General features: G+C 42.1%; 1 protein-coding gene across 1 annotated transcript; it reads right to left on the reverse strand.

Annotated features, from left to right (window-relative positions):
* Positions 1–2,950: 2,950 nt before the first annotated feature.
* LOC124087708 (olfactory receptor 7A17-like) lies at positions 2,951–3,919 on the reverse strand. Its single transcript, XM_046436676.1, has one exon. The coding sequence runs from the start codon at positions 3,917–3,919 to the stop codon at positions 2,951–2,953; it is 969 nt and encodes a 322-aa protein (XP_046292632.1).
* Positions 3,920–12,808: the final 8,889 nt, after the last annotated feature.

The raw sequence follows: 12,808 nt of genomic DNA on the forward strand, positions 1-12,808 counted from the left end.
ACAAGAAAGACCCCAAAGAAAGTCCGGAGGAAGGAGTTGCTTTAAATTTTGTATAAGCAGAAGTAGTCAAGGAGTGGATGGAGGAAGCCAGGCTCTGTGGCCCTCAGGGTCATTCACATTTCTCACATGGCTATTGAAATGGCCCTTCACTGAGAAACTTCCTGAGGAGTGTCCCCAGAGCAACTTTCACACCCATGACCCTCAGACTGTAGATGAAGGGACTTGGTATGGGGGTGACCACGGTGCACATCACAGAGGCCTTCAGTCTTGGCATGGAGGAGAGAGTGGCTGCAGAACCGAGGTAGACTTCAAGGCTACTGCTACAGTTTGAGCCTATGGGTCCCCCAAGGCCTCAGTATGAAAGGTGAGTCTCACAGATTGGTGCTGCTAGGCGGTGGAAAAACTGTAAGATGTGGGTCCAAGTGTTCAGTCCCAGGTAATTAGGGATGTGCCTTGAAAGGGAGCAGGGGACCCCTGTTGCTTCTTTTTCTGTTTAAACTCCTGCCCACAAGGTGAGCCATTTTGCTCTTCCAAATGCTCCCAGCCCTTAATGATGTGACCTTTGTCACAGGTGCAAAACCATGGGGCCAACCTATCAGGGACAGCAACCTCTAAAACTATGAGCCCAAATACACCCTTATCTTTATAAGTGAATTTCCTCAGGCATTTGGTTAATGGAAAGTGAACTCATTCTGCCAGTGCCAAAGCACAAGGAGACCACCAAGAGGTGAGACCCACAAGGGAAAAGGCTTTGGTCTCTCCCCTGGAAGATGAGATTCTCAGGGTGGAGGTGAAAATCTCAAATAAGAGAAGATAGTCTCAGTAAGAGGCGAAACAGATCGTGTGACTAAAACTAAGCACATTGATGTTACTGGTGAGGTTGTCTGAACAGGGAAGCTCAAGACTGTGGGATTTCCAAAGTTGTGTGGAAGTTAGAATGTGTTCACTGATGTAAAAGTCGTATTTCTAGGTCATATTTCCATCTGCACTGCCATCTCTCTTAACCTGTCGACAGAAGATGGGGCAATAACAATGGAAGGCTGGATCTCAGCGCTCCTTACTGTCCCAGATCTGTTGATTCCTTTAGCTAACTTTTTGCATTGACCTGGAAAACAAGTTTCTCGAGGTCTTCTGCACACCTCCATGGTCCCAGCCCGTCTAGAACGATGCAGAGACATTCACACTACGGGCTGGATGGCAGCCTCTTTGGTTTGATTGTTTTCATTAGCAGAATGTTCATAAGGGTCCCTGGAAGCACAAGAGAGCTAGAGACAGCATGCAACCATGGAGGGGCGGGGAGAAGTCATGATCCCAAGGGGAAAGAGAAAAGGTGGACATTCAGACTCCTCGCAGTCAGCTATATTAGATAACTACTACTTCTTTCCTGTATAACCTTTAAACATCTCAAGATTAGTTGTCGATTAACATTCAGCAGTGGGAAAGGATGCAGAGATCCATGGGCCCTCCCAGTCTCCACAATGGTAACGTCAAGATCAACCATGGAACACACCACAGCCAGGATGCTAACACTGACAATGAGGAAATCAAATCAGCTGCCCAACGGGATACCTGTGTGCCTGTGTTTCTCCTGACTCATTTCAGCCTAAGTGCCTATCGCCTCCCTGATAAAGAAAATGGGGCAAACATACACAATGTGGTACTATTTGGCCACAAAAACAGTGAAATCTTGCCGGGTGTGGTAGGGCATGCCTCTAATCTCAGCAGCTCAGGGGCTGAGGCGGGAGGATCGTGAGTTCAAAGCCAGCCTCAGCAACTTAGCAAGGCTCTAAGCCACTCTATGAGACCCTGTCTTTAAATAAAATACAAAAAAAGGGCTGGGGGTTCTGGCTCTGGGGTTAAATGCCCCTGAGTTCAGTCCCTGATACCAAAAAAAAAAAATTGAAAATGAAATCCTTTCATTTTTAGCAATGTGCATGGAACATTGAGCAGGTGAAATAAGCCTAACAGAGAAAGACACGTGTTGCATGTTCCCCATGATATGCTGAAGTCCAAAATAAACAGTCTACTTGAAACTAGAATAGCTACTGCTGAAAGTTTGGAAGGGAGTGGGCAGAAGGCGGATAACAGAGGCTGTATGCAAATAATGACACTGTGTGCATACGCAGTAACATGGACACCCAAAACTGCTAGTCAGACACAAAAAGATCAAATTATTCCATCAACTCAGGGATACTGCATTCCCTTCTACAGCCACATCCACCCCGCTTCCTCCCCGGTGCCTGACCCCCAGGACCTCGCATCCATTCACATTTCTATCTCACTGTCCTGGAGAAATGCTGTCTAGAATATGGAATTACCTACTGAGAAAATGCTGGATCCAGTGCCCTGGGGTCTGATTTCCCTGACTGCAGCAGGCACTGTGGACACCGACCTGAGCAGAGGCAGGTCCTGATCACGAGCACGCAGCCATGGCCAGCTAGGAACAGGCTGGGTGTGAAGCCACGTTGTCAGGACGAGTGTGGAGGGAGCCACACAGGAAGGAGACACACAGAGATGAGAAAGTGTCACCACACTTTATTCCACTGTACATTACGCACATAGCCTGGGTTGTCAAATTGGGATTTTTCCCTTAGGAGTAAAACGTATGTTCATATTTAGTCCAATATTAGTAAAATCATTTGGAATAATTTATGTCACTTGAAATGAAATTATTCTTAAAAATATGTCCTTTGGGCTAAATAAGAATTTCTAAGTATTTCTGATACAAGGATGGAAATTATTTGGGGAAAATTAGAAAGCAGCACAACGGAGAGGAGAGGACTGGGTGTCAGAGAGTGGAGAGTACAATAAAGGGACATATGGAATGGAATTGCATGCAGAAGTTGAAATCAGGAAACAGAAACTTCAGGGATAAAATAGAATGACCAAGTTCTGCTTCTACCTTCTGGTAAGACCCCAGTTTCTGGCTCTGAGGCTCTGAGCCCTGAAATCACAGGCACTTCTTCAGTCTCAGCACAACTGACGCTTTCACAGTTTCTCTCTCACAGAGTCTTCTCAGAGCACTCTTGATATCCTTGTTCCTCAGACTGTAGATGAAGGGGTTCAGCATAGGGGTGACCACGCTGTACATCACCGAGGCAGTTGCAGTGGAGTGTGAGTTTTGGGTCACAGCAGAACTGAGGTACACACCCAGGCTTGTACAATAAAATAAGGAGACCACAGAGAGGTGAGATGCACAGGTGGAGAAGGCTTTGTACTTGCCCTGAGCTGAAGAGATTGCATGGATGGAGGAGACTATCTTGTAGTATGAGTAAAGGATGCCAGCGAGGGGGCCACCAGCCAGCAAGACAGCAGCAAAATATATCACCACCTCATTGAGAAAGGTGTCAGAGCAGGCAAGATGGACCAGGTGATTAAGTTCACAGAAAAAGTGGGAGATTTCCAAATCTATGCAGAAGGACAGTCTCAACATCATTAAACCTTGTAACAAGGAATGAAGAGCACTCATGATCCAAGACACCAGAATCAGCAACCCACATCGCCGGGAGTTCATGATGACCATGTAGTGCAGGGGGTAGCAGATGGCCACATACCGGTCATAGGCCATCACAGTCAGAAGATAGATGTCCAGTCCTGCAAAGAGTATGGAAAATTGCATCTGGGTGATGCAACCTGCGTAGGTAATGGACTTGCTCTGTGTCTGGATGTTCACTAGCATCTTTGGGACAGTGTTGGAGGTGAAGCAGATGTCCACAAAGGACAGGTTGGAGAGGAAGAAGTACATGGGTGTGTGCAGGTGGGAGTCTGAGATGGTGGCCAGGATGATGAGCAGGTTCCCCAGCACAGTGACCAGGTACATGGACAGGAAAAGGCCAAAGATGAGGGGCTGCAGTTCTGGGTCCTCTGAAAATCCCAGCAGAAGGAATTCTGAAAGTTGTGTGTCATTCTCTTGACCCATTTGGGTGATGAAACTAATAAGAAAAGAAAAAAAAATGGACATGACACAATTATGCAATTCGAACCTGGAAGAAATGCTGTCCTTCATGTTCTATAGGCAAGATGTAAATTTCTGTGTTTCATGTATGAATCTGCTCCCCTCCAGGGATCCCCTTGCCACTATGATTGAGAATTCCTATATCACTTTTAGCTTTTCCCCAGGAGTTTATTCAAAATTTTGAATTTTTTTTCATGTATTGGAGGAATACAATTTAGTTTTGATCATATTCTAGGAACTTTCTAGGTGATGAAAGAGCACAGCCAATAAATAAATATTTTTTTTTAGAAAACTCAAATGTTCCTAAGTCTGATGAGGGAGAAATAGCACAAGCCAATATATGAAGGAAGAGAACTAATCATGTGGCATGCAAGAGGAAGGGAAAATAAATGCAGCTGTGAGGGAGAAAGCAGAGATGGAGTGCTTGGGTGCTCAGGCAAGACAAGCAGATAGGTGACACTTGCAAAGAGATCCCCAGGAAGAGGGGGAAGGAGCCACAGAATATCTGTATAAGTGTGCACCAATGCAAAGGCCCCGTGGAGAGTCAGACAGTCAGAGTCAACAGGGAGCCCATGTGACAAGCAGGATGAGCAAGAGAGAGGGACCCGAGCAGGTTCCAGAAGAACAGAGTGGCCTCGGTGGTGCTCAAGACACAGGGAGACTGTCCAGACGTTGTTGTGTTCACAATTTAAGTTGTCTGCCAAGGCACTTTGTGGGTGGGAAGGCACCCTGGTTTTGATCTGGCCTCTGCACTTTGAGTTATCTCTTAGAATGTATTGAGTCCAGGTCCCCTTTCTGTTAATTCCCCTCTAACCCCTAAAGACACACACACACACACACACACACACAGAAACCACTTAAAGGTAAGCCATATGCTGGGTCTCCTAGGGCCGTGTTAATGCCATTCTCACCTCCAGCCACTCTGTAAGAAAGGAAAGGACACCAGGAAAGCTGTCAATGCCAAATGATCTTTCTTCAAATAGATGCACCAGTGATAGCCAGAAATTCCAGTTTATGAATATTTCATACACATGAAAACTAGGAGTTTCCTTTCAGTGTGGCCATTTTGATCCCCTGGGCATAAAGTGATACAAAACACCAGGTGGAGAGTGGCTCAGCGGTAGAGCACTTGCCTGGTGTGCAGGAGTCCCTGGGCTCAATCCCCAGGGCTGCAAAGGACAAAAAGAAAGGAGAGAAAGAGAAAGGAAGGAATATAAAAACCTGCTCAATAAACTGAGACGTGAAGTGGCTCTGAGCAGGAAGAAGGCTCGTCACCTCTGTGGTCCCCCAGAGGTGATGGGGAGAAAACGACTCCCCACTTCTGTCATTTCAAGTCCTGCCTGCTTTCTTGAGGACTACAAATAAATAAAATTTAAAAAGCAAAAGATCAACAAGAGTCTCAAAAGGCAAGTGTTATCACATATTTTTGGCACCATGACACCTATATAATAAGCAGATATACAAAAACCAAGGGCAAAGGGAAGAAAACAAAATAATAAAAAATATATAAAGGACAAGAAAATTTGCACAAATTGATATGAAGCATTCCTGTGCCATTCGATATTGATTTGACTGACTGGAGTTTTGTTTCATTTCATTGTTTACTGACACAGGAATAGTACATATCTAATGTATAGAATATGGAATTTCAATACCTATATACTGTATAATGAACAAATCAGGATATCCATGTCCATAATTAACTCAAGTATTTTATAATTTTATTATGCTAAGATTACTGAAAACCCTCCCTTATAGGTTCTTGGAATGACTCAGAGTCACGCTGCTGCGGATAGAATACCAACATTATTTACTCCACTTATCTACCTGTAACTTTGTATCCATTAGTCAACTTTGCCTCCTTCTTGTTCCCCTTATCCCCACCCCCAACTCTGGAAACTTCTCTTCTTCTCTCCACTCCTGTGAGATCATAGTTTAAGATTCCACAGTGAAAACCAACTGGCATTTGTCACTGTGGGGAGAAAGCTAGACCCAGAAAGGAACTATGGAGTCGGGTTTTATGTGCACAGTGGCAGACAAGACAGGCCCCTTTCTTGATTTCTTGTGTGGTATATTTTCCGTTTTTCTCACAGCCTTTCAGTTTTGAACTCTTAAGACAAAACCAATGAGCCCAACTCAGTCTTGTTGTGGTCTTCATCCAACAAAGAGCTCTTAAGCGTATATATTATAAAATCTTCCACACGTGAAAATTCTATCTTTTACATTGAATAACACCCTGGCTAAGGCTTATCCCTGAGAGCATTACATCATGCACACATTTCTTCCATCACATTGTCCAGGATTGAGGATCAATACCCACAGGAACAGACTGCACCAGATTTGGTTGCGTGTCTGTGTTCATAGCAGTATGTGAATAGGCGTTCATGGTATAGAATAAAATTACAGAAAAGCAGAAGTTGTGGAGTAAACAAAAGACAGAAGGGGGCAGAGCAAGGTTAAACTGAGTGACTGAAAAACAACTGTATTTAAAAATTGAACAGAGCCTCAAACATTCAGTGAATGAAGATAATAATACCAATAATTTCATTATTAAATTCGCAAAGACTTAGTTGTAAAAGAACATAATGAGGAATGTTCCTCAGGTGCTAAGTTAGTAGATTTGTTGAATGAACAGGGAATTCTGCCTCACTCTTTAGGTGGAATAAAAGACAGTCATATTTCTGTTTTTTTTAGAAATCCTCGTATAGATAAATAATGACATAATTGGCTCTCTACCTGGAAGAAATGAAAGTGATCCCCTAGCTCACATATCTTACTAAAAATTAAGAGGAATTAAAGACCCTCAATATGAAAGTTAGCAATATGTTTGAGAAGAACATCCAGAAAGTGTCATATAGTGTGGTGCATGCCTGTAATCCCAGCTCTGGGTGAGACTGGATTGGCTCTCAGGTGACCTTAGGTACACGTTCTCGTCTTCCAGCTTCTCTGATGCTTTCTGCAGCACCTTCTGGACTCTCAGACTCACCTGGGTGGGTTCCAAATGGAAGGTCTCCTCATGGAACCAAATTCCTCCCTGGCTGTTTGATGAGAGAGACAGAAGCTGTTTCAAGACAAGACGTCAGGGAGGGGTCAAGCAGGAGGTGAGAGGATCAAGAATTCAAAGCCAGCCTCAGCAAAAGTGAGGCACTAAGCAACTCAATGAGACCCAGACTCTGAGTAAAATACAAAATAGCAAATAGGGCTGGAAATGTGGCTCAGTGGTCAGGTGCCCCTCAGTTCAATCCCTGATACCAAAAAAAAAAGTGTCATAAAAGTTCATAGATAGATAAAATTACCTTAAATAAGGCAAGAAACTCAGAAGTAATAAGATAGATTGTTCACTAAATAAAAAGTAAAACTTTTTATGGCCAGATGCACCCCTCCAAAACTCAAAGGAGAAACATCAAGTTAGAAAAATCCATTGAAATACTGATAACTGTAGAAAATGGACATTTGATAACAATAAGCTCATCAAAATTCTGCTCCATTTCTGAAGTAAAAAGTGCTGCCCTTCATTCTGTGTCCCTCCTCAGCAATGCATCTTATTGTTTTCCACCTAATTGTTTGCAAAGGTCCTGGGACACGTGCTGCACTTACACTGAAACCACTCTGAGCCTCCATGCCCTCTTCTGATGGGGCTGCCTTTGCCCTCACCCCATGGTCATCAAGGACCTGCCTGGCATTGCTGAACTCTCTGTTCACTCCTCTTTTTAGCAGAATAAATAAACACATCAATGAATTAATCAAATAATTCAGCAAACAATCTCAGCAACCTCTCAGCTCTGGGCAAGAGCATTTGCCCAGATTGGCTCTCAGGCAACCTTAGGTACATGTTCTTGGTTTCCAGACTCTCTGATGCCTTCCTGCAGCACCTGCTGGGCTCTCGGACTCACCTGGGTGGGTTCTGGATGGATGGTCTCCTGATGGATCCTGATTCCTCTCTGGATGTTTGATGAGAGAGACAGAGGCTGTTTCAAGACAAGACATCTGGAAGGAGTCAATCAGCAGTCCCCTGCCAGATACAGGACTCCAGAGAAAGCAACCACATCTCCTCCATTCCAAGGCTGCGCAGGCTGGGGAATGAGGGCAGGGGAGATACTTAACAGCTCAGGGTGTCTGCTCATTAGGCACATTTCCAACCCCAAACACATCATTTCCCTGTAGGATGTTGTTCTGCACCAAAAGCAATTTTTCTTACAAATTCTGTCTTCCCAATATATACAGGGTACATATCAGGGGAATAGTCTTTATTTCTCTTTCTCATGAAATCTCCTGCCTTCCAGAGATCTAGGCTCCTAACACCTTATCCACGACCAAACCTAAAGTTTTCTCTGAAGTCTAAAGGGACAAGCGTGCCCTGTCTCATGGGTCCCTGAAGCCTGACTTCTTTTTGTGACACAGCCCCTGATATCTCTAGAAAATTTAATATTTCTGTCTTCAACAAGGGGGTGAACTGAGATCCCTTGATAAAAAGCCAAGACAACTAGAATAGTTGGCGTCATGAAACTCTAAAACAATTGAAATTGTCATGTTTATAACCTGAGTTAAGAGCTGTCACGTAACCATGTATTCATAGGACACTTGATAATTCAAAAACACATACTTAGATCTTTTTATGCACACTGCCTTGTGATTTAAAACGTATAAGAATTATCCTTTTATCAATTTTTAAATAAAAGTTCATTCCTGAAATGAACATTACTCTCCTTTGTTCCTATATGAATACGCAACCAGGGTAACAAGAACAGAAAGTTATACTCCCTGTATGTAAGATATTTCAAAGTACATTCTATTGTCATATGTAATTTAAAAGAACAAATAAAAAATAAAAAAGTAGTATTAGAAATTTAACAGAGGTGCCAGCAACACACCTGTAATCCCAGAGACTAGCCAGGCTGAGGAAGGAGAACTGTAAATTCAAGGGCAACCTGAAGAACTTACTGATGCTCTCAGCAACTTAGACTCTGTCTCAAAATTTAAAAATAAAATGGAATGGGATTTAGCTCATGAAGGGTGCTCCTGTATTCAATCCCCAGTACCAATAGAAAAATTTAAAAATTAATTATTTAAGTGAATAAAATTTTTTAAAAAAGAATATAGGGATTGTTTTAAGTGTATAGATTACTTTGTCTAGTATGGGCATTTTAATAATATCAATTATTCCAATCTACAAATACCAAGTCTCTTTACATTTATCTGCAAATTCTTTAATTTCCTTTACCAATCTTCAGTAATTTTCACTGCATAGTTAATTTAGTTAATTTATAAGTATTTCATTTACTTGGTTTTTGTTGCAATATAAATGGGATTGTTTTGTTTGTTTCTTTTTTTTAGCTAGTTGTATAGAAATGCCACTATTTTTTGTATATTGATTTTGTATTCTGTGGCTTTGCAGAATTTATTATTTCTAACAGTTTAAGACATCTTTAGGGTTTTCTATGTATGTGATCATATTGTCTGCAAAATAGTAATATATTTAAATTTTCTTTCCAAAAGTTCATTCTTTGTGATCTGTTCTCATGCCACATTCATACCTGAGGGGCTTTGAATGGTTAGGTGATCTGCCCAACTGGGCCCATAGAGAATTAGGAGCTCAACAAGTGAATTTTAGAGGAGACAGAAATATTCAGTTCACTAACAGAATGGAAAGGCCACAAGGACAAGGACCAGGTGCCTGGAACATAATAGATGATCAATAAATATTTGGGCTCCACACACAGAAAATGAGAAATATTTAAGGAGATGTGATACTAATCATCCTGGTTTATCATTGTACATGATATACACATCTTGTATTATCACAGTACCTATAAATGTGCATAAAATAAGTCAACTAAATATAATCTTCAAAACATGTTATATGCAAAAGGGAATTTGATTTCTCCTTTTCCACTTTGGATTCCCTTGTTATTTCTCTGGTCTGCCTGCTTTTGCTCTGACTTCCAGTATTATGGTGAATAGGAATCAGTGGGCCCTTTTTCTTAATCCAGATGTTAGAGGAAAAGTTTCCATCCTTTCCCCATTAAGTATGGTGTTACCTGTAGGTTTTTCATTGTAGTCTTTATTGTTGAGAAATGTTCCTTCTTTACCTAATTTGTTGCATTTTATTGTAAAAGGGGTGTTGAGTTTTATGCTATTTCTGAATCTATCAAGCTGATCTGACAGTTTTTGCCCTTCCTTCTGTTGGCAGGAGATTCTACATTTATTGATTTGATATGTTGAACCATCCTTGCCTTCCTGTGATACGTTTCCCTGGAACATACTGTATAATCTTTTTGATGTACTTGTGGGCTTGGTTTGCTGGCATTTTTATTGAGGACTTTTGCATTTATCTTCATCATGGATATCACCCTATAGTTTTCTGGGTCCTTTTATGATTTTGATATGGGATAATGTTGAGCTTATAGACTGGGGTTGGGTCTTTTATTTTTGGAAAGGTTTAAGAAGACTTGCTACTAGCTCTTCAAATGTTTGGGAGAATTCAGAAGTGACACCTGAATCTTCTCAGAGGGGAACTGTCTTAGTACTGACTCATTCTCCTCACTCCTTATCAGGCCATTCAGATTTTCTTCTATTTCAGATTTTCTATTTCTTCCTGTTTCAATCTTGCTGACATCCGTTTCACCTCCATCATGGTCCCAATGATGCTGGTGAACATCCAGGTGCAAAGAAGGGTCATTACCTAAGTGTTCCATATCACTGGAGTATTTTTTTTCAGTTTTGGAACACCTGGACAATTTAGGTATTACTGTCATAGCCTATGAGCACGTGGTAGCACCTACCACTTCCTGTACCACCCTGTCCTCATGAACCCCAGGCTCTGTGCCTAACCTGCTCCTCAGTGTGCTGGGAGCCCTTCCTGAGAGTCTGACTGTGAGACAGATTTTCTACTGAACAGAGTTGGACATCCTGCACTATTTCTCTGAAATGCTCAGGTGCTCATCTTTCCCGTTATGTGTCTTTCAACAGTAATATTGTGACATGTGTCAAGGGCTTTTATCCTCTTGCTGGGATCCTTTCCTCTAATGCACAAATTGTGGCTTCTGTCCTGCAGATCTCAACAGCAGGATGGGAGTATAAACCATTTTCCACCTGTGGTTCTCATCTCTCAGTGGACTCCCAGTTCTATGGAACCTGCCTGGGGTTCTACCTCAGCTCCACATGGACACACGCCTCCTGGGCAGGGGTGTTGCCCTCCACCCTGTACACCCTGGTCACCCCCATGGTGAACCCCTTCATTTACAGCCTGAAGCGAGGGACATGAAGAGGGCCCTGGGAACACCCCTGTGCAGCCTTCTGACCTTATGGTGACAGTGATACTGATGCTGTGCCTGGACAAGTGCAATCAAAGGTGATGGAATGTGGTGCTTCATGGTGTGGACTCTGCCTTTCCTGGCTGGGCTCCAGTGCAGACACTTTGCTTATGGTGCTTATTGGCCTTTTCCAAATATTTTTGGAAGATGGTCTTCAATTCTTTTGCCCATTTTGCATTTTTTTCCTCTTCAATTTGTAGGAGGATGCAAATTGTTTACCAGATACGTGTGCAGGTTTATATCTTTTTCTTTAGTCAACGGCTTCCTTTTCCACTCTACTCATTAAGTCATTTGAGGAGCAAACTTATGCAATTTTGATAAAGTCCAATTTTTGTCATTTAAAAATATGTTTTCTGTCTTTATTGGTGCATTATAGTTATGCATAATATTGGTGTTCACTTGGACACAATCACATAAGCATAGAATATAATTTGCTCCACTTCAGTCACCAGTACTCCATCAAGCCCTCCTCCCTCTCCTGTTCCACTTCTTTGCTCTATTGGTCTTACTTCCATTTATTTATGTTATTTTAATTAGTGTTTTTATAGATATAGAGAAATTTAAACTCACTGTGGTATATTCATGTATGTACCTAGCATAGTTTGTTTAATTTTATTCCACCATTCCACCCTCTTCTCTCCCCCTCCAACCTGTTTCTCTCCTTCACTGATCTCCCTCACATTTTCAGGGAATCCCCTCCCTCCTTTTTTCCTTATTTTGCTCCAGTTTTTGCAAATGAGAGGAAAAAAAATCCACTCTTGACATCTGGGTCTTGCTTTTTTCACTTAGCCTGATGTTCTCTAGGTCATTCATTTGAGTAAAACTTCACTGTGTGTAAATACCACATTTTCTTTATCCATTCATCTGTTTACAGGCATCTAGCCTGGTTCTATAGCTTGGCTAATGTCAATTATCCTGCTATAAACATTGATGTGGCCCTGTCATTGTAGAATACTTTGTAAAGAAATCAAAAGGAAACAGAAGGCGTTGCAGAGGCAGAATGGCCTCTTGTCCAAGTTGACAGCTTTATTTATACCAATAGGTTTCATTAGGTCACTGGCATCAGTAGTAAATTATTGTTCATTGTGTCCTTATGCAGGTTACAGAGCTAGCAACATTATGCAGCTTATTCCTCAGTTACATACCACAGTTGCAATGTGCAATATTAGGAGCTCTGTGTAGCTCTCAAGAAAGTCCATTGTTTAAAATTACTGTTATATGGACAGGTTCTGGTGCGGCGGAGCTTGGTGAAACATCATGGTTGTGTAACAAGAGAGTTTCTTTACTCCCAGGAGCTGTGTGCCTGCGATCAAGGTTGAGACTGATAAGACTCTAGCACAGAGCCTCCTTATGGAGGGCATTGCTACAGCAGTTAGGCATCCTGTGTCTGCAGAGAAATGTTCCCAGCAGCTAGGCATCCTGTATTTTTGTACAGAAACTTTCCCAGCCACCAAGCTTGCCACAGCCATGAAGTCATCAGAGACCACAATCCCAAACACACAACTCTTACAATACTGATTTTAGATCTTTTAGATATATA

Source organism: Marmota monax, unplaced genomic scaffold, assembly GCF_021218885.2.
Source record: "Marmota monax isolate L192 unplaced genomic scaffold, Marmota_monax_Labrador192_F-V1.1 WCK01_AAM20220418_F8-fsc00021, whole genome shotgun sequence".
NCBI lineage: Eukaryota > Metazoa > Chordata > Mammalia > Rodentia > Sciuridae > Marmota > Marmota monax.